The 23270-nt window shown below is 39.1% G+C and overlaps 1 protein-coding gene across 1 annotated transcript in view; it reads left to right on the top strand.

Annotated features, from left to right (window-relative positions):
• LOC108271311 (A disintegrin and metalloproteinase with thrombospondin motifs 7) overlaps positions 1 to 23270 on the top strand; it is an 81293-nt gene that overhangs the window by 31241 nt on the left and 26782 nt on the right. The window contains exons 13-22 of the mRNA XM_017478813.3: positions 439 to 572; positions 2600 to 2720; positions 2950 to 3194; positions 6378 to 6525; positions 15011 to 15137; positions 15860 to 16073; positions 17408 to 18754; positions 19352 to 19504; positions 20380 to 20553; positions 21320 to 21466. Coding sequence (XP_017334302.1) covers positions 439 to 572; positions 2600 to 2720; positions 2950 to 3194; positions 6378 to 6525; positions 15011 to 15137; positions 15860 to 16073; positions 17408 to 18754; positions 19352 to 19504; positions 20380 to 20553; positions 21320 to 21466 — 2810 coding nt within the window. The remainder of the gene's footprint in view (positions 1 to 438; positions 573 to 2599; positions 2721 to 2949; positions 3195 to 6377; positions 6526 to 15010; positions 15138 to 15859; positions 16074 to 17407; positions 18755 to 19351; positions 19505 to 20379; positions 20554 to 21319; positions 21467 to 23270) is intronic.

Raw genomic sequence — 23270 nt, 5'->3', positions numbered from 1 at the left:
AGAGTCAGGGACTCTGGACTCAGCTTGAATTGTAGAGTTAGGGACTCTGGACTCAACTTAGACTCTAATGATACACTGGACTCAACTCAGTTCAAACCTTGTGTCTTGGACTCAGTATGACCTTGTGTCTTGGACTCAGTATGACCTTGTGTCTTGGACTCAGTTTGGACCTTGTGTCTTGTGTCTTGGAACTCTGGACTCAATTTGAACATTACGGCTTGGGATTCTGGGCCCACTTCTCATAGTGGACAACCTGTGACATGACTCAAACCCATAGAAACATATGAAGTTTGTTGAAAACCATGATGTTGTACATTATGAATGATTAAATGCAAAACTCCTTTTTATTTTATTTAAAGCAGTTTAATGTTTCTGTGTGCAATGTCACAGCTTGTAACATGCAAGTGTGGTACAACACAAATCTTGCCTTTTTTTCAGTAAATCCATGTGAACTGCACTGCCGCCCAGTGAACGAGTATTTCTTACATAAGATGCTGGATGCAGTAATTGATGGAACCCGGTGCTACGAGGGTAGCCAGAGTCGAGACATGTGCATTGATGGAATCTGTAAGGTCAGTTGAACCTTTGCCTGGTAATTCAAGAAAAATCTCCAATCTTATCTTTGGAAACTTTCATTGCGCAAAAAGGACTGCAAGAAGCACAAGAAACAACCATTGTGAAAGAGATTTTACACTGCCTCACAAAAGCCCAGCATGCTATTATTCACAAAATTGTCTGCTTTGGTTCTGACCACACAATGTTTCATCCCATTGTGCAATTACTTTTGTTTTATTCTCACATGCTCTCAGCCTATTTATAATGTCAACACTGACATTATAAATATGTTTTATTGATTTTTTTATTTTTTATAATGCACTCAGTAATAAATTATTTTTATTTTCAAGTGACATATCTTGCCACTGCACATCTGGATAAGGGAACAATATCTTCTGCTGGTGCAGTGTGTAGTGTAAAAGACTTTGTCTGACTTGAATTCCATTTCCTTATACAGGCACTCAGACTTTTTACCATCAAGGGTTGCTTTTTTGAGAGCACAAATATGCACAAACTGCTGAGAAGTATGACTGTGGGCATTTTGAAATTCTGCTTGTATTGAAAGAGCTCTCCTGAAACTAGCTGTCAGATGTTGGCTTTCCAGTTCAGTCGGTCAAGTGCAGTGTGCATATTCTGACAAGAATATATAGTCAGCTTCAGAATTGATGGCACCATTGGTATATTGTGTAAAGGTTATATTCTGGAATTATTTCCTCTTTATTGCCTTTAGGATGCCCAGACGCCCATAAGCCAGGGATTCAACAAGTGAAAATACCAAGATGTCTGAATTTCAGTTATAATTTAAATAAGAATTTCCCTAATCCAAACTGTAGGCATATAATAAGTTTATATTATGCTTCAATAAGATGAGCCAACTATAGAATACCTGTCTGAAAATGTTAGTGTTATATTGTGCATGCTGGATGTAGTGCTAGTTCAATCTTCCCAATTAGATAAACCATGGTTACCTAATTTAGGCTGCAACTGGACACAGTGTAAAGTTTTGGCCTTTATACTCTGTATAAACTTTACAAGACCAAGCTGTCAAGACAATTATAGAAAAATAACAACTTCTACCTAGAATGATAGCTAAATAAGTAACATTACATCTTCCAAACCGAGTGCCAACTCTTAGCTATTTGCTTTCTTGCCAAAATGATGTTACTTTAATGTTATTAGCATTACTTTACCTTATTTATGGCTTAGCCTAGAGAATGTAGCATCCCAAGTGAAGCATGTGCTCATTTATATTTTCCTTTTTCCTACCCTGTTTCACTAGATTATATAGAGGTGACAAAATATGAGGTGACACAATAATTTGTGTAATAGTATCCAAACCTTTCAACCATGAGTTTGTCCATAACTAGCATTAGCAATGTTTGCAAGTCAGCTTGCTAACAGCTAGTAAACTAGCTCACCTTTGCCACAATGAAACAAGTAGCATTTGAGTATCTTTCAGAGTCTTGATTTGCATCGTCATGTTTTTGGAAATATATTTAACCCAACCTGTCAAATTATACCACAATCAAAAATATATTGTTCATGAATAACATTAGTTAAGTTAGCTAACTGTATATCTTAGCATGGATGTTCTTGCAGATAAACGTTTCTGGGTATCATTTGGTTCTCGTCCTTTTAATACAAAAGTACTGAGAAATTCAGTTCTAAATCAATTTAAAAAAAAAAAAAAAACGTGCCTTTAGGCTTTTATTTAAACAACAGGACCATTTAATAAATACAATTCCATATTAAAATTTGTCATCAGAATTAGCCACTCAGAAGGAATTAACCATTACATTTTTGAGTTCATGGTCATTATCTTTCGGTATTGCTATATCGTCATGGTTCTAAGACACCAGAGATCCTATATAAACTGTATATAAACAAGTTTTTTTTCAAGGTAAAAGTAAAAATCAAATGCAAATAGTAGAACCCTGCACAAAGTCATATTTATAGCATTTTAAAATGATTGCATAGCAAGTGACAGTGGTTTCTAAATACTCCTTATAAACTTGCTTTAAAATGATTGACCTGTGTGTTGTAGAGTATTGGCTGTGATTATGAGATCGACTCCGATGCAATTGAGGATCATTGTGGAGTTTGTCATGGCAACGGATCCACTTGTGAAACCGTGAAGAAGACATTTGAGGAGAGTGAAGGCCTGGGTATGACAAGAATTTTAAATCATTAAAATCTCACTAAGAGCCTTTTGAATTGAACATAACATAAATCCTCAAGTTGTAAGAATATGGAATTTCTGTTAGTATCCTGTATGTCATGATACAATTCCTGTACGATCTCTGTCTCTGTTTTTAGAGAACAGACTTTTAGTACTGAGGTTAAGTTTTAATAATAAATTGTGTGTGTGTGCGTGTGCGGGTGTGTTTGGCGCAGGCTATGTAGACATTGGCTTAATACCAGAAGGAGCACGGGACATTCGCATCGAGGAGGTGGCTGAATCTGGGAACTTTCTGGCTTTACGCAGCAACAACCCAGAAAAGTATTTTCTGAATGGTGATTGGACAATCCAGTGGACCGGAGAGTACAAGGCAGCAGGGACGGTGTTCATGTACGAGAGAACAGGCCAGTTGGAGAACCTGACTTCCCCCGGACCAACTATGGAGCCTGTGTGGATTCAGGTACTCAGATCTTCTGAAAAAAAATGCAAAAAATTTTTGATCAAATAACAGGTGTTTTGATTTACACTCACTGAGCATTTTATTAAACAAATACTGGGTGGGGCTCTCAAAACAGCCTCAATTCTTCATGACATGGATTCCACAAGATGTTGGAAACGTTCCTTTGTGATTCTGGTCCATGCTGACGAATGAATCCTACAATTCCTGCAGCTTTTTCAGGTGCACTTTCACCCTGCGAATCTCCCGTTCTACCACACCCCAAAGGTGTTCTATCGGATTCTGATCCGGTGACTGGGAAGACCACCGAAGAACACTGTACTCTCTGTCATGTTCCTGAAACCAGTTTGAGATGATTTGCTTTGTGACATGGTGCATTATCATGATTCAGGTAGCCATTAGAAGATGGCAAATTGTGGACATGAAGGGATGCACATGGTCAGCACTCATTCAAGCAATGATTCATTGGTATTAATGCACCCAAACTGTGCCATGAAACATTCCCCCAGACCATTACACAACCTCCACAGCCTGGACTGTTGACACAAGGCATGTTAGGGTCAAGGATTTGTGCTTTGGCGCCAGATTCTGACCCGGCCATCCGTGTGTCTCAGCAAAAATCAAGATTTATCAGACCAGGCTTCGTTTTTCCAGTCTTACCTGACCAGTATTGGTGAGCCTGTGCCCAATGCAGCCTCAGCTTTTGGTTCTTGGCTGACAGAAGTAGAACCTGACATGATCTTCTGCTGTTGTAGCCCATCCACCTCAAGGTTCTATGTGATGTGCATTCTGAGATGCTATTCTGCTCACCACAATTGGTTATCTGAATTATTGTAGCATTTTCTGTCGCCTCGAACCAGTCCGGCCATTCTCCGTTGACTTCTCTCATCATTAAGGCGTTTCCATCCACAAAACTTTATTGCACTATTCTGAGTAAATGCAAGAGACTGTTGTGCAGTAAAATACCAGAACATCAGCAGTTATAGAAATATTTATACCAGCCATTCAGGCACCAACTATCACGCCAAGGTTAAAATCACTGAGATAATACTTTTTCTCCATTCAGATAGTTGATGTAAACATTACCTGAAGTTGCTGGCTCATATCTGCATGATTTTATACATTGCACTGCTGCTACATGATGTGCTGATTAGAAAATTGCATGAATGACGAAGTGTACAAGTGTTCCTAATAAAGTGCCCACTGAGTGTATAAAAGAATGAGATGGAGCGCATTGATGTAAATACTTTATACTTTTATCTCAACTCTATTTACTGCGTAAACGATCTTTTAGAAAGAAGTACAGCCATTATTTTTTAAATATTATATAATCTTTTAAAAGATTATATTTTTTAAATGTCTACTGTGAAATGTGCAATATTCCATTTGTCACTTACCTGTATATAAACAAGGTGTTACTCGTATTCATCTGTACATACATTGAGGTGTTCATAGTGTACATAGTGTAAATATTACCATTATTATTATTTTTTTTATTACTATTATTCTTATTTTTCTATTCCCATTATATATATATGTGTGTATATATATATATATATATATATATATATATATATATATATATATATATATATATATATATATATAAAATTTTTCTATTCTATTCCTATTTAATTAGTATTCTTTCTTATCTGTTTTTTTTGTGTGTAATTGAGCTGCTGTAACGATGGAATTTCCCCAGTGTGGGATCAATCAAGTTTTATCTTATCTTATCTTATCTTAAGTATTAAATCATGTATCTTGTAAAGCTTATCAGCCTTTAAGGGAGGAAAATCCACGATGTAAAATATGCACTTGTAATGTGAATTGTAATGTGCTTTTTTAATTATTCTATGGAGTCTTATTTTGCTAAAATACTATGAAAGCTTGTATTAGGATACACATTGGGCTTTTCTAGCAAGTTAAGTCTTGTTCTGATTTAAGTAAAGGAAAAACATGAGCAAGACACGTAAAGGTAGGGTTGATATCATTTTAACATTTTTTTTTATTATTATTATTTTTGTTCATATATAGCTTGTTTACTCCATGGAATAGAAAAAAAAGTCGACCACATTTTTGGATTTTATTGTTTCATAGGCAGCTGTTTCTTATAAACAAATATAGATATTGTGGAGTATATAGAGTGTGGAGTAGAAGCCTGCAATGCATATACGATTTATGATTCATCTCTGTATGATCCGTGCCTCCTTCACCTTCACAGTGTGCAGTGTTTCTTAACACTGAACAGGATTGATAATATTTTTATCTTTTATCAAAGACTGAACTCCCACTGCGTTAGATGTATTTGAAGGGGGAATTTTTTCTCTTGTCATAATCACTGATGTTTTTGTTGTTGTTGTTGTTGTTGTTGTTGTTTGTTTGGCACCATGCAAGATATTCTGAGAATCTCCAAAACAATATGAGTAATCTTAGTAGATTTCCATCTTCAGAACGTTAAAAAATTCTGAGTTATAGAGAAAAGATATCAGTGTCAAAAGAGGTCTTTAATTTAAGCCAGACTGCTGTGTTCCAGCCACATGAAAGTGCAGACAGGATTCATTAGCGCTGCAGGCCAGACGGGGGGAGATGAGCAGGGACCATGTCTTAAAGGGCTTCTTCACACAGAGGAGGTATCCGCAAAAGCTTGGCAAGCAGCCTGTGTGTGTGGGAGAGAGTGTCTTTGTCTGACATATGAGCCCTGACACCACAGTAATTATCCCTGCTTCTTCTGTACGTGCTCAGGGATCCTGAGTGCTTCAGATTAGCTTCCCTCATGTGCTTTCAAACAATTAATGGGCTTTTGAGATCCCAGCATGCTGGAGTGGTTTGTTTTGAACATCTTGTGTGACGTTTTTAATCTCTGGTCAAGATTGCACCATTTTGCTGTCTGAAGAAAATGGCATGCACTTGAACAACTGCTGTAAACACCAGGTATTCCTGTGGCTTCATAATCTATTTGTCACTCACTTTGACTTGAATTACAGTTTTCACTCAGGGGCGTGAGGCTGTGGTAGCGTCAGCTCAGAGCAGGATCGTCTCCCAGTCCTACTCCGCACCGTGTGGAGGAACAGGAATGCCTGGTGTTTACATTGACCTGGTTTTGTGTCGTATTAAGGCCTGTGTTTGTTTGTGCTTGCATATGTTTTGGCTTGACGCACAATGTAATCTTGCGTCTCTGTTCTCCAGCTGCTCTTTCAGGAGACTAACCCAGGCGTGAGGTACCAGTACACCATCAGTAGAGATGTGCTGACTGAGTCCAGCAACAGAAGCCCTGTCTCTGATTTCCAGTGGAAGCGTGGAGCATGGACCGAGTGCAGTGCCACATGTGGAACAGGTCAAATATTTAAGCCATTGTTCTCATGCAACCAGACTTACACAGGAATATTATATTCAGAGTTGCTCCTAGTATTGATCATAAGCTTTGCTCAGACAGTTACATCCTATTTGTGCACAGAGTCGATGACTAAAGTTCACTTCGTATTCATGAGGAAGTTCTGTGTTTTCAGACACAGTTTACGTACACACTTAAATCGATTTTCTAGATGGCCCAATCAGATGAATAAAATCCCCTGTGTTTAGTTCACATCTCCAAGGCTGCCAGATTTTTATTGAGTGTTGCTGTCTGAGACGTTTTGTTTTTTTTTCCATTAGTGTATATACTACCACCTTTAAACATAAACACTTGTCTTCGAGCCCCAAAATGATCAAGAATAGTAAATGGCGACTAAAGAAGCAGATAAAGGTAATGATAATTAAATAAGAAAAGAAAGAATAATATGACGATGTATAACATAATATTAAAACCACCTGCTTAATATCGTGTAGGTTCCTCTTGTTCCGCCAAAACAGCTCTGACTCATCGCAGCCTGGACTCCACAAGACCTCTGTAGGTGTGCTGTGGTATCTGGCTCAAAGACATTAGCAGTAGATCCTTTAAGTCTTGGAAGTTGTGAGGTGGGGTCTCCGTGGATCGGACTTCTTTGTCCAACACTTCCCACAGATGCTCGATCGGATTAAGAGCTGGGGATTTTGGAGGCCGGGTCAACTCCTTGAACTCTTTGTCATGTTCTGACACAATTTTTGCAGGGTGTCAGGGAGCATTATCCTGCTGAAAGAGGCCGTTGACATTAGGGAATACTGTTGCCATGAAGGATTGTACTTGGTCTGCAACAATGTTTAGGTAGGTGGTACGTGTCAAAGTAACATCCACATGAATGCCAGGACCCACTGTTTCCCAGCAGAACATTGCCCAGAGCATCACACTGCCTCTGCCGGCTTGACTTCTTCCCATAGTACATCCTGGTGCCATCACTTCCTCAGGTAAGCGAAGCACACACACCCGGCCATCCACGTGATGTAAAAAAAAAAAAACGTGATTCATCGGACCAGACCACCACTTTTCATTGCTCCATGGTCCACTTCTGATGCTCACGTGCCCATTGTAGGCAGTGGACTGCATGGGCACTCTGACCGAACTGCGGCTACGTAGCCCCATAAACAGTAAGCTGTGATGCACTGTATTCTCTGGCACCTTTCCATCAGAGCCAGCATTAACTTTTTCAGCAATGTGTGCTACAGTAGCTCTTCGGTGGGATTGGACCAGACGGGCTAGCCTTCGCTTCCCACATGCATCAATGAGTCTTGGGCGTCCATGACCCCGTCACCAGTTCACAGGTTGTCCTTCCTTGGACCACTTTTGGTAGGGACTAACCACTGCATACTGGGAACACCCCACAAGAACTTTATGCTCTTCTTTTAATATGTGTTGTTGAGGTTTGGTGAATGAGTGTTGTTGTGTTCATCATTTCTGTAGTGAAGTTTGGAAAAAAAAACGGTCCTGATGTGAAAGCAGAATGAATCTCAAATAAAAGAATTACAAAAGACTAGATAAGAGTAATGCATGAACTCTTGTGATGTTTGAATCAGTACACAAGAAAATGCGACGTGATTTCCTGTTGTTTCGGAGACGTCATTGATTTGACTTGTTAGTTTAGTCTGAATAAATTTAATTGGATGCAGATGTCTCGCTGTGGCGAGACGTGACAGTAGCCACAACTGGATGTGATTCAATTTAAGCCACCAGTGGCATGTCTTTTATTTATTTATTTATTTATTTATTTCCATTTCATTCCCAGCATCATACAGACTGGTGCTTAATGGGGAGAGACTCATCAGACAAGAGGATTGACAAGCTGGATGATCAGACCGCTGTTGAATGATTAGCAGGAAATTGAGTTTGAGTGGTTGAACAAATGAGAAATAGGGGAGAAAAATATGGGAGAAAAAGCTGCGCTGGTATTTTATAAGCTAATTAACACCTGATTTTTTTTTTTTTTTTTTTTTTTGTAGCTGCAGTACTGAGGATTTTTTGGTTGAAAATGAAACAAAATTCATTCTTGTGTCAGGGGAGTTTGATAATGACAATGCTTTGACATTAATTAAAAGTCAGAGCTGTCCGGTTTGATTTGGAAGAAGATTTCATTATGCATATGTAATGCTCCATCATGGATACATCCCACATCATCGTATTTCATCCTTAGAAAGAATTCAGACTTCACACAGAGCTAGTGGTAACAAGCTAGCCAGCTGATTTTACCTAGATAAGTGAAAGGCAGTCTAAACTGAATTGGACAAAAAGCCTCAGCATACTTAATACAGAGACAATGTTTGGATGGCTTCCACAAAACATGATGTAATTGCAAACAAGACGGACATTGTGTGAAGGTTTCGTTAACCTTCTCAGGCACCTGGGAGAACTCCACGGAAGGCTGTGGTTCACGACCAAGACTCTGATTGGTTGTTACAAACAATGTCAGCCCAACCAGTTCAATCCAAAATGGATGTCTTTTGAGTTGTTTTTTTTCCTTCAGAATTTACGAAATTGTCATGAAATTTCACCAGTGCCACGTGCAGTACTGGATCATTCATACTTAATAAACGACGGAGCGGCTGTGGCTCAGGTGGTAGCGCAGGTTGTCCACTAATCATAGGGTTGGTGGTTCGATTCCTGGCCCACATGACTCCACATGCCGAAGTGTCCTTGGGCTAGACACTGATCCCCAAGTTGCTCCCGATGGCAAGTTAGCGCCTTGCATGGCAGCTCTGCTACCATTGGTGAGTGCGTGTGTGTGAATGGGTGAATGAGAACCAGTGTAAAGCGCTTTGGATCAAAGCGCTATATAAGTGCGAGCTTATATATATATATGCAAGCTTGTAATCTCTTCATGGTGGTTTTTGGTCATCTTTGCAGATTCTGTTTCCACATTAAATATGCTGAATCTTTAAATGTACGCTTACACCTCAAGGTCAAGGCTCAAGATGCCCATCAGGGTGCAGACCAACCTTTTCCCTTTCTTGTGTTGTAACTAGCTAGCAAACGTTAGCTGGATAGCTTGGTCAATTCTATCAGAACGCACTTCTAGACTCTAAAACCCCAGCTACTATATCCAGCCAGTTGCCATTTTAGACAAAAAAGTAATTTGTGACTACACCACACCAGACTGTCATTAATTATTTTCCTATAACAGCATGCCCTATCAATTTTTATCTCACACTTCTAACATCAACTGCTAAAAAATGGAAAACTTGCAGTAAAAATACAAATTAATCTCTGGGGAATATTTTTAAAGAATATTACACTATCTATATAGCTTGAGCTTTAATTAGTACCTGACAAAAACAGCATGTTATTTCCTCCTGTTTCTTTGAAGACTACTGCTGTTATACCCGGCTGCTAATCATGTCCTTCAGCTCCTTATTTACACACACAGCAGTGGCCTCACGTGTCAAGTGGTGGACACTTGAGCATCTTCAAAAGAGGTTTAAAGTGGTCCAGCTAGTATATACTGTAGATTATGTGTTGAGTGTGCCTCTTGGCTTGTGTCTTATTAATCATATAAGTCATATAACAAGCAATCATTGTTGATATTACGTAAGTGACACTTCACTCAATGGTGGGTCATCTTCACATCATGAGATGTGAAACTCAGGTGTTATGTATTTGGTCAGTCAAGACAAGTTTGATGTTGAAATGTTGCCTCGCTAGTTTTTCACTGAAAAATCATAATAAACCGCGTGCATTATTGGCTAATTAATATCTTGCAAAACTTTATACTAAAATCATCAAAGCTTGTTTCGCTTCTCTCACTTCATATCCTTTTAACACACACAGCCTTTTGTTCTTTATATATGAAGTTTCTGTTATCTATAATTCAGTAATTCCCTACTGGATAAATCTTCTCATTAGTAGTGTGCTGAACTTATTAAGTCTGATCTTACTGCACAAGAAATAATGCAGAAAATGGCCACTTCTCTAGTCTGATTAAAAGCACTATAGGGACATGTTCTTGTAAACCAGATGAAAATGAAAAAGTACGAATCAGTGGTTCAGTGTTCTCAGAAATAGGATTATTTACTCCTTTGGATTCTCAATGGGGTGTCAATGGGGATTCATCGGCCGCCATGGAAACTCATGCGATACACATGAGGTTCTGAGGTGCATTTATGGGAACGTATGGAGTACATACAGTATAGGAATCAATGAAAATTTGTAGTATTCCCACTTAGCCTGCCGAGGATGACACGTAAAGCCTAGACTCACATGGAGCTACAGTATGTGACACAACCCTATATCCTTCTCAGAAAACACTTAAAATGTCACGAAAGACCAATTAAAATCTATTATTTATCTTATAAACCTTTTCCTATGAGACCCATAACACATTCCGCATCTGACAGAAGAATGTACTGTGGTATTTCACATTAATGGTTAACCCATAAAATAAATAAATCAGACCATATGCCAATGGGTAACCCATAAAGATCCAATTGAACTCTTTAAAATCTCTTATGTCGTAGCACTGTTGAATTCTCGGCTCCGTATGGTCAGAAAATGTTGATTAATTTTCCATAACGGCAGCTTTGACAATAGGCTTATAGGGGCTTTTTGATTTCTCTTTAACCTGAGCTACATTTAAAAAAAAAAATCTTATTAACTTAAGAGACAAAAGAGTGGCTGCTGATGGAGCGACTGTTTATAATTGTTACAAGGTATGTGATACCAGAAACAACCTAACTATAAATGGATTTTAAAAAAAGTATGTGTTGCTCTTTAATAAATAAACAGCGTTTAGCATTAGTAAATTTCTGTGCTATAAGAGTAATAAAACACTTTGGGATATTTTGTTATAGGAAAATAATTAAGTTTGGTGTGGTTATCATAACTCTTTCATTGATTATTTGACAATAACAGCTTGTCCTGGAGTGTCTATATTAAGCATAGAGCATGTCAAAGTACTTTTAAAGTAAGAACAACCTTCGTATGTACTGTATACATGATAAGTAAGGAATGAAACATGACAGGGCGTGCGGTTAGAGGAAAGCAATCCACAACGTTACCCCCCTAAAGTGGATTATTTTCCTTTAACAAAACATTCGTTTATTGTCTTTACACATCAGCAATTTTCCAGTAAGAAAAATGAGCTTATTTTTTTAATGAACAAAATGAGGCGCTTTTTTATCTATTTATAGTTACGTTTAATGTTGTCTGTGAAACAAGTTAGTTCCTATTATCCTGTTATCACTTACGTTATAGTAGCTATAACCAGTTGTTCCCTCTCCAACCTCTGTTTCTTCTCTCTCTTAAAGTTAATAAGACGAAAAAAAAATTGTCATGTTACTAAGAAACCGGAAAGCATAAACTTTTCTGTCCTGCTGTTTTGAAGACATTCTCATCGTTGGAAACTTACTGACTATTATAAAAAGACTCTTTCCGTAAATGTTAAATAAACCTCTCTATTCAAAATCTTCACCATTTTAACGATGCTACATTTTTTGTTGTTAAATAACAGCAAATTTTTATATATTTTTTTTCGATTAACCTTTTTAAAAATTTTGTAGCTCGTCTGCCGTACAAGTCTTTGTGAATGAATTGTTAGTATACGAAGGATAATGTATAGGAATGAAATACAAGTCTTTGTGAATGTATTGTTACTGTATGAAGGATAATGTATAGGAACTAGTACAAACCTGTCATTTGAATTACAGACGGTACTGCTGTCAAGGCCATACTGTTATAGAGTTGAAGCATCATAAGTGATATAAGTTTTTATTCACTTTGCAAAAACATATTTGGTAGTATTTGGCATATCAGGGTTTTTTTTTATAGTAATGTGTATTGTGTCCATATATATTAGATGCTACAAACCTTTACGCTCGAAATATGCAAAGGCATGTTTGGTAGTTTTCAGTCCAACATTCTGCACAGTTTAATGTTTTCCTGGTTCTACTTCACCTCAATGCAGAATGAGACATGTTAGTATAAAGCGCTGTAGACTGTGGGCTGTTCAGAAACTTGAGCTGAAAACCCATTACTTTATCATACATCTATTCTGGCCTTTGGGAAAAGGCCATTTTCCTGTTCAGGACATAATCACTCTTTTTCTTCTGCAGTCTTGAAACTTTATGAGTTGCTGAAACAGAAAAATGACATAATTCTTTTGTGTTTGATGTCCTCAGTAAGTCCATAATAAGTTACAAATAATATTATGAGCATTTTATGAATCATATTGTACAAGATTTTAAAGCATGAACGTACATACATTTAATACAGAATGTCCACACACACTTGCATATGGGCTGTGGGAAAAAGGTCTGTTGTTGTTCATTGGAAGTTTCAATCAAAAGGTCTCTTTCTCTGAAAGAAGCCACTTCTTGGCCATGTTCATTCCAGAGAATCCAGATGAAACCCTGGTTTGGGCCCCTTACTTCCATGGAAGGGAAATTGTAATGCTACAGCATACAAAGGCATCCTAGACAATTGTGTGCTTCCAATATTGTGGCAACAGTTTGGGGAAGAACCACATGGTCAGTGTCCACATACTTTTGGCTGTGCAACTTTCAGAAAAGTTTCCAAATAAATCGCTTTTTGAAAATCTAGGACCCTTAACTCTCAGAGGAAGCCTTGAGGAGCCATTTTTACCAATTTAGATAGATAGATAGACAGACAGATATATAGACAGACAAACAGACAGATAGACAGATAGATAGATAGTTAGTTATTTAGTTAGTTAGTTAGTTCATCTGTCCTCACTGTGGGTGTGTAGAAAAACATAAACACAACAACACCATACATATTAACCATGAATATAGTCATATACATAGAGGGGAGAAGGGAACAAAAAGAAAACATCCGGATCATACAAATTCCCGAGCATAAGATGGCATCACAATGGCTGATTAGCTATGTGTTTAACGCTCGTAATGCCATAGGAACAAAACTCCTACCATAGCTGCGTTTCTGCACATGGTAGTCTATACCTGTGGCCAGAAGGAAGGGGGGTGAAATATTGATAAAGTGGGTGGTCTGGATCATATAAAATTTTCTGTGCCTTCCGGAGCATATATGAAATGACACAGTCCGGTAAATTAGGGGTGGGAATACCAATAATTTTTCTCGCTAAATTAGTTATCTTCAAGAGTTTGTTCTACCAGATTGGATGATTTTTTAAAAAAAGTTTTGTTTTGCCATTGTTTACCTACCTAGCAGCAGTCTTGTGATTCCAGCTGACTGCATTACGATTTTTCTAGTCTTGAATTTGCTCTTAAATTCTTTCAGACTCTCTGTTGAGAGTTTATCATGTCTCATTTCTGCCGAAGTAATTTTGTCTGTCAGATGAATTATGAGACTTCACAGTATTCAGCTCTATTTTAATGTAGGAGGTTGGCTTCTGGTGCTGCATTCTTGAACTCACTGTTTAATTCACTAGCCGGATGACTTTCACTGTTCATCACTCAAGTCGTGTATGACTGTCCTCCATAGGGCCAGCTTTTGGTGGCTCTGCAGATGATGGTAGTGGCTGATCTGTGACTCACATGTTCTAGAGCACTGGTTCTTAACTTTTTTGTGAGTGCAAACTTGGACTTAGTTAGAGGATGCGAGGTGGTCCTGTCATGTACGGCTGAGGAGAAGACACAAACTGTCTTTGACCATATTACCGGCCGTATACTTGTTTTTCAGGTACACCAGCGATGAAAAAACAGCCTCACAGTGATAAGTCAATGCGAATGGGAGTTTTTTTTTCAATGTCATGTCACCACGTTCTCGGTATTCTGCATGCGCGGATATCCAAAAATCCACCAGTGGCTTCTCTGTGAACCTCTGTGTACAATCATTTAAAATAAAAGTTTTCCCGCGACCCTCCCGTTACCGCTTTCCGACCCCCCTGGGGGATTGTGACCCCCAGCTAAAAGACCCGCTTTTCTAGAGCAATGTGTAGATGTACGAGTGGTTGATGTGGCTGAAAGTTGGCTCTTGCTAGTTTTTCGTTCCTTACGGAGCAGCCACATTTTCTATGTGGATGTCTTGTTCATGTAGCGTCACTCCCTGTTGGATGGATTTCTTCCAGGCTAGAGGCAACTTATTCCCATTTCTTCAGGTGGTGTATGAGGTTGTTTTATGTCCTCATGCACATAGCTGTCCTTCCTTTAAGTCATGGTACAGATCACATCAATGCATGCTGACACTACTTCATGAGACCTACTATAGCACAACAATCTCTAAGATTCTCACGGTCCACCTGTCTCGGCTGGATTCTTCAGACTGCACTCGTCTTTAGGGTATAGACTTTACAGCTCTACTGCTGATAAATGCAACATTGCTCATTATCTAAAGCTCTATTGAGTATTCAGAATATGAATTATCAGACTATCCAGACTAACCGCATTCATGGAACCACAGAACAGCATTTATCAGGCAAACCATGATTTTGAAAGCTTTATTTACTGCCGTTCACATTACAGAAAAATTGGATTTGTTCCAGGTGTCAAGAGACAGGTTGTGCATTGTGTCGAGCGGACGTTTGGAATTGTGGAGAAGCATTACTGTGACGCGTCCACTCAGCCAGACGAGAATCGAGTAACCTGCAATGCTGGATTATGCCTGGCCACGTGAGTACACTCATATCCACAGATGGTACCTTTGTTCTTTCTCTGTCTTTATTTTCTAACAGTGTCTTTAAATTGAAAGAGGGGGAAAAAATCATTACACAATGATTAAAATTTTTCACTCACTTGAAGTTGGAAACTACTCGGTGTTTCTTACAAAACTTATTAACATCCACAAAAAGAATCCACATTGCACTCAGTGTCCAGCAACTATAATGTTGCATTGACCAAATATGAGGTTACACATATGTAACATCCATTCCGATATAAAAGATGCAGTAATGTCAGCCAATGCAGGAAGAATTTCCATGCTGGCATTCTCCCCAGGGAAAGCTTCACCCCAAAACTACTAATTTTGGGGTGCCAATAGTTTTTCAGAAACTATTGCACTAATTATGAATATAAATAGTGTCTTAAAATTAAACTATACGGTAACTCAATCCTGTATGTTTTAAGCCCAAAATATCACTCGTTGCATGTTCTATTCATTTTCCCTCATTTTTCATGAAGGTTACTACATTAGTAATTCTGGAGTGTACGCTTGGAGTGTATAATATCATAACCAAGCATAAAGATGAGCAGATGAGCATCTTTGGCTGACAAAATTCCAATCATGAGCTCAGAAACTTAACCACTGCCCTACTTCTCATGATGCTTAGAAGCAGCGGATGGATTTTAAGGTTTCTCTGGGCTCAACAGGGTTTCGAATTGCTCTGAAATTGCAGATGGTGGACTGGAGAATGGCAGAAGTGCTCAACAAGCTGTGGGGGATCAGGCCTGACCAAGAGAACAGTGGTGTGTATTCGGAGTTTAGGAATGGATAAACACGAAGCCCTTCTGCCATCTGAATGCCAGCACTTGCCTAGGCCTGAGCCAATCTCCCACTGCAACACACACATTTCCTGTCCTGCTGACTGGACTACAGGAAACTGGTCAGAGGTAAGATTTCATCTGGTGTAGGGAGGTGTGATAGGTTTTCTGGAATTAGATTGAGTTTTCGCTCTATGCCAAGTGGTGTTCTTGAGCGGTGCAACAGCCATCCTTGGCCAAGAGAGTCCAAGAGAGCAAAATTGGCTGTGCTTTCTCGGTGGGAGTGGGGGCATACTTTCTCCCCTGTAAATCACATTGAAATTAGCCAATCATGGACGTTTGTGAGTTCATGTATGCGGAAAAGGGTAGGTAGCGCTTTCCTGTGACTGTGATGCAACAGTTCTAAAAGATGTTTTTTGGCTGGCTTCAATTGACTTGAAGGAAGTACATGTTAGTCTTTTTAGTGGATGGAAATTGGCCAAGACCAAATTAAGGTGGTTAGTAAATGCAACCAATCTGACAGTATTTACATACATGTCATGAGGCAATCAGTAATTCGATTTCTTTTCGTAATTACTCATTGCAGAGTTATGTAGAGTAGCCAAAAAATGTTATTGAAGTTGTTCAGCCGCATAGCATGCAGAAATATAGATTTTTGTTTAACACCATGCTCAAACACAGTTGGGCTATTTATGTTCTCTACACATGGTATAACATAATGGCATTTTTCTAACCACATAGTTCATTATATGCCCATAGAATGACCTTTGGTATTTAGATACAGAAAAAAGTAGTCGTCATAATGAATCATGATTGTGATCACATTGAATATTCTGTATCCTTTAAACACACTTCCGCCTGTATTCCCTACAACTGTAGCGTAATGATCAAAATCCCTCCTATCTGGTGTCACGCAGAACAGGATGGGTTCCCTTTCGAGTCCGGTTCTTCTCAAGGTTTCTTCCGCATGCTGTCACAATGAGCCTTTTTTGCCACTGTCTGGATTTTTGCGTGGATTTTAGTGTAAAAATATGCTCTTCGCATAAAATCGAATGAATCTGAATAAAAAAGGGATGAACATAAACTAATGTAATGAAGTCAAAGTACACTTTTTAAAGCAACCTTTAAAGTACTTTTAATGGCCAAGCTGAATTTCTACAACACAAGAGCAGAGAAGGACCAGTTTGAGAGGAACAGTCTGATTGCAATTTGAGGAATCAGCCTAAAGCACAATTTTTTACAAAGCACCCACTGTTTTACTTCAGCATCCCCTGACCCTCTTTTATTATATCCATGACTATGAGTGACATTTAGCTGTATGCTTCGCTCCCACAAATGAATTTACTCGGGTCAAAAAGCTATTTTGAATAGGAAATAACTTTAGATCCTTTAGATCCATGAGTGAAATAGTATCAGTCCCTTGACTGTTATTTGACTGATCTCAGTGTGTCTGTGATCTGCAGTGCTCTGTGAGCTGCTCGACTGGCGTGCAGAGACGTGAGGTGACGTGTAGCTGGAACACCATGGTTGACTGTGATCCTCGAGCCAAGCCTGCTTCTTTCAAGTCATGCAACGTTCAAGATTGCCCCACAAACACGGAAAGTGACTGGTCTGGAAGTGGCTCGTCGAGCAGAGAAGTTTTCAACGAGATAAAGCCGATACTTAAACACAACCACTTACCAAAAACAGCCAAGGAAACAACAAAAGTTCAGCCACGAGGAGGTGATACTCTCAACAGCATAATCGAGGGCGACTTCTCGATTCACAATCGAATTGAAACGGACAAGTCAATCAAAAACCACGTTGTAGTGGATGACTTTTACTATGATTACAACTTCATAAAGTTTCACGAGGATCTCTCATATGATTTCGACGGGGCATCAGATTACTCAGGAATTCATTTGAAGCAGGAACCCAAACCCAGTCTTAACACAGTTTACAGGGAAGGAGCAAATCCTTCCACAGCTACCTCATTTGCAAGCCATACTATGGTCCCACCAACTGGCTCCACTTCCGAGAGTCCTCGTTTTGATCAACCGGATGAGAGCGTCTCAGAAGAAGATCTAGTTCTTTCAGAGGACTACTTGCTACCTGTTGGTACAACAGCCAAGCCACGCTCTACCATCACCCGATTCTCTCAGAAATGGAAGGACTTAGAGGTCCCAACTCAGGACTTTGACACAATACGGAGCCTGTTACCAATGGATGAGGTACCAGCTGAGGGAATACTAACATCAGATGATGCCATATCAAACATTACTACAAGATCTGAGCCTGATAATGATTATTACAGAGAGATTCAGACAGACAATAATGCAACTGAGATGCCTGGAAGTCAAAAATACAATAAGGGTGTGACAAAAAGTGATGGAGAGGGTGAGGACTTGCTTGGTCAAGGGGGTACAAACCAACAGGAAGAGCCAACATGGCAAGATCTCCATGCTCATGAGGATACATATAAATGGAATATGGTTCAGACTATGTTACCACTAAGTACAACCGTGGAACCATTGACTTCCCGATTGAATGTTGACATTGGTACAAAGGTTGAAACGCCCATGGAACCAGGTTCAGACCTAGTGTACAGGAGGATCACAACTCCGGCCCCTTTGCTTGCCTGGACAGAGATCAGTTACAATAAGTTCACTGCTCCTTCATTGCCATGGTTCAAAGAATACACATCCATTGTTCCCTCAGCGTATCCATCTCAGGGTCCTAACAGTCAGCCTCAAGCCACCACTGAGCCTTTTATAGTCCCCCTTCTCCCATCTGCCTCAAATGCCTTCTGGATCACCAGCAACTGGAGCTCTGTGAGTAGTCCATCCCTTCATAATTTTGGACCTGAAATGCTGAGTATCTAACCTTGAAAATATCCTAACTCATAAGGAGATAAGTGAACTATTCATATTATTCTAATCCCAGTTATTGTCATAATGGACTACAGGCCATGTCTATGTAAGGAATAAAACATGACAGGTATTATAAGAATACATAAGAGAGTTACTGATTATTTTCAACATCAACACGTCCAAAAATGTTTTGCTCATTTCATACCATAGCCATTTTATGTATTTAGGGAAGACATGTTGTACTTTTCATTCATTTATAGTTATGGTTAATGCTGTGAAACAAAGTCAGTCATTCCCTGACTTTCTCTTGGTGTTAATAAGCTTGCTTGTTACCGCAATCTCCTCTATCATTAGACTTACCTCTGTTACAACGTGTTATAAGCTCTGACACTAGAGACTCCTTTGTTAAATAAAGTTTGCCTTCTGACCAATCAGAATTGAGAATTCAGCAAGGCTGTAGTACTTCCTATAGATCATGCAAATACTTGAAGGAAGGCCATATGGTTTTGCATTACGTCATCTTATTTAGGATTTACCCACAATGCTCTTGTGTTGCAGTGTTCCACTAGCTGTGGGCTTGGCGCCATTTGGAGGTCGGTGCACTGTAGCACCGGGAATGACTCTGACTGTGATATGGCGAAGAGGCCATTACCGGCACGACGCTGCCACCTCAGGCCATGTGCCATATGGAAGGCAGGAGAGTGGAGCAAGGTGAGGTTACGTACAAGTATAGTGCATTTGTGAACCACAGCGTTGTCTGATAATGCTGTGCGGATTGTGATCCTGCTGTAATAAATGGAGTTTCTGTCCATCTGGTTTATATAAATTTGAAAACTTAAAAAAAATGATGCAGGTGATCTTGTATTATGTGTTTTTAATATACAAATTTACATAAACCAGATGGACAGAAACTCCATTTATCACAGCAGGATCACAATCTGTACAGCAATATCAAACATCGCTGTGGTTCAGAAATAAATAAATAAATAGCCCGGAGGGGGGGGGGGGGGGGGTTAATTGCTGCTAAATTACTGATTTACCAACAAAGCCAGCATGGCACCAAGGCACAGATAGATAATGATGACACTCATTACTGCATCTTGTCACACCCTATTTAGTGTGTTTGCATTATAACTTGACTGAAACACAAAACGATTTGCTTTTTTGCTGCCCTTCCATAAATATTGGCACAAATTGATTACCCTAGCGTGTTCACCTGTTCTGTGTCTCGCCTTGATTAGTTTGGTTATTTCTGTGCTCTTTGTTTCTGTTACAAAATTGTGAATTCTTAATGTACTTTTTGAATTCTGTGGTTCTGTGAGTTCTGGTTCTGACGCTCGCTTCTTGTTTGTGTGCTGATTTATGGATGATCCTGTGTTAAGCCTGCCTGATTGTATTTTGATCAATACTATAGATACTGATTGCGATTTTTGGATTCGCCACACTGCACCGATGTGTTGCTCATGAAACCGTCATACCAATTTATACCATCTACTAGAAATCTTTATAGAAGCAATACTGTAAACACTTCACTGAGAATAGAGCCTATTTGATTGCAAAAAGAATATGTTGTCTTATATTGACAGTGCTCGAAGAACTGTGGAGGAGGCTTGAAGGTGCGAGAGATCCAGTGTTACGACATGCGGGATCAGAGGCCACTGAGGCCTTTCCACTGCCAGGCCACTTCTCTGAGACCTCTCACCCACCTGTCCTGCAACATCCAGCTCTGTCTAGACTGGTACACCTCCTCATGGGGACAGGTGAGACATAATTCTTGCCCCTTTTCAAGTCAAGTCTTTTCCCATCTCCCTTCTGCTGTCCACCAAAAGTACTTTTCTGAGGCAGGTAATGCTTAAAATAACAGTCAAGCCAGGCGCAGGTAGATATCCACCTTATTCTTTGCCTAAGTTTGTGACACGATGGTAAATAACATATCTGTGATGTTTAATGAGTAATTGCTAGTGCAGGAAGATAATAGAGCTAATTTCCATCCCAAGATTGAGTCTATGTCAATTTGAGCAGAGGAAATGAGGCTAATGCTGAGAACCACTGTTTGTGCTCATACCCAACAGGTATCATATAATTATTTAACTAGGTCATTATTTTATATTTAAAGCATTTGGCAGGCACCATTATCCAGAGCAACATACATTTATCTCCGTTATAGGACGGAGCAGTTGAGGTTTAAGGGGCCGTGCTCAAGGGCCCAGCAGTGACAGTGCTATGATTTGAACTCATGACTTTCCAATTAGGAGGCCAACACCTTAACCACTGAGCTACAACCACCATGTTATTATTAATTATCATGCACACTCTAACCAAGGACATGGGTTAACAAGGGGGGGGGTCAAATTTGCTTTCAGGTTGTCTAATCTAACTTGTATATAAGCTTGCTCAACACTGGAGATTGTACAATGTGTCATTGTACATCATTTGCAATGCTCAGATCTTAAATCTACACCTGTTTCTGCACATCATTGATGAATAAAGGCCACGCCCTCCTGCTGCTTTGTTTGTTCCCACAAGTGTTCAGAGCTGTGTGGTGGAGGAGAGCAGCAGAGAATGGTCACGTGTCCTGAAGAAGGGAATTGTGATGAGGCACAGAAGCCCAGCTCAATTCAGCAATGCAACACCCAGCCCTGTGCACAGTGGGTCACCGGCTCCTGGGGTCAGGTGAGCATCATGTCACCACTCTATTATGTCTTTGCTTTTTGCAGCTGCTGGGTTTAAAAACACATTAGAGAATCAGATCAAGGTTCTGCACTGTTTCTAGGTCTCTATTTAAATCAAAGCAAATGTGATATTGACCATGTTAAGTGCTTTGTACGAAAGGTCAGATTTTCCTCATGTCTAATCTCTTCTATCGAAGCATGTGTTCAAACGACACGCCGAAGGATTCGATCTAAAATGGATCGTAATGCTGTGGATAAGTCCGTGCCAGCCCGAGTGCACACTGTCTTAAAAGCAAAAGGGGGGACGTACCAAATACTAACAAACTCTGAAATTCATGTAAATAGTTCAAAGATTCACTTTTCAGTCAAGTTGTTGTCAAAAATATAATTTGGAATAAAAGTTGTTGTAGAAAAGAATGCGACATAGAGACATTTTCACTAGTGGTCATTTTCACTGGGTGGGTTGCACCAATAAGGCTTAAGCTTAGATCTAGATTAAATCGAGGTTTATCTAATTATTCTGTTGCATCAAACTTCAAAACTTGTTTAAAATAAGCAGGCTTACATTTAAACCATCATGTTAATCCTGGATTTAATTTCACAACAAACCTGGATTAACTATAATCTTGTTGCTCCATCACTGTAAACTCGAAAAAAAAAAAAAATTTGTATTAGAATTTTTTAATTTTCTCAGCCTGTATCGGTTATGCGAATGAGCGGTTAACAATGGCGAATTTAAATTTTTTTTTTTTCATTCAAAGTTTAAAGTTCACGACCCCTTTGTAGTCACTCCAGTGGAAGTGAAAGAGTTACAGTGTTGCTGTTTAGTTACACTGGAGAATTCATATATTTCCACGTTTATTAAATCCGCACGCACTGCCACAATGTTGTCAACGGCGAATCTGTCATGATGGAGAAAATGAATCGTAGATGGACGTTTTAATCGCAGGTTAGAATTCTAATCCCCGATTTGTTCATCTGTGTTTAAAATTAATTTCCACCAAGGGAAAGTCTTCAGGACAGAGGGTTTTGTGCATTGTGGTTTCTCTATAACATGACAGGATGCATTTTGCCTTTTTTTTTTTTTTTTCGGTCTTATTAACTTCAAGAGAGAGAAAAAATATATAAGCTGGTAAGATATAAGCTTAAGAGAACGATGTTATAACAGGAACTAACTTGTTATGTGGATGTCCCATAACATTACATGTAACTTTGAAGAGATAAAAAGTATTAGGTCCCATTCTTTAATAAAGGTTCTGTTCTATAAGAGGAATAAAAAAATAAAAAATAAAACATGCTGTTGTTAGAAAGTAATCAACTTTGTGGTGGTAATAGTAGCATTGCTTTTGGCGTGATTGATTATTTATTAGAAGAGCACACCTATCATTGCTTATAGAAGCACTTTTACAATGTATGTTAATTCCCTTTAAACTAGAGATTTAGTAACGCAGTCTTACCAGGACCGCCGAGTCAAGTTGCATGTTTACAGAGCTGTTAAGTCTGGAATAAGAAACATTCGATTTTGTGGTGAAACCAAAACCAGAGTTTACTGAAGAGATGACAGCGCAGACAAACCAAGACAATCCCAGCTATAGTACACAAGCACATCTACCTCACTATGTTCCAGGCAGCTTTGCTAACCTGAAACGAACAATGTTTGATTTGTAGTCTTGTATTTTTATTTGAAATGTGCTTAATTATGAATGAATGACTGGAAATTGTTTGACCATTTCTATTGAGTCTATAGGGCCTGCCGTTATGTGATTAGCTGTCATGTGATTAGCAGTTAGCACTAGGCATCAAGG

This window comes from Ictalurus punctatus, chromosome 10 (assembly GCF_001660625.3).
Source record: "Ictalurus punctatus breed USDA103 chromosome 10, Coco_2.0, whole genome shotgun sequence".
Taxonomy (NCBI): domain Eukaryota; kingdom Metazoa; phylum Chordata; class Actinopteri; order Siluriformes; family Ictaluridae; genus Ictalurus; species Ictalurus punctatus.
This window is presented reverse-complemented; position numbering and strand designations above follow the sequence as displayed.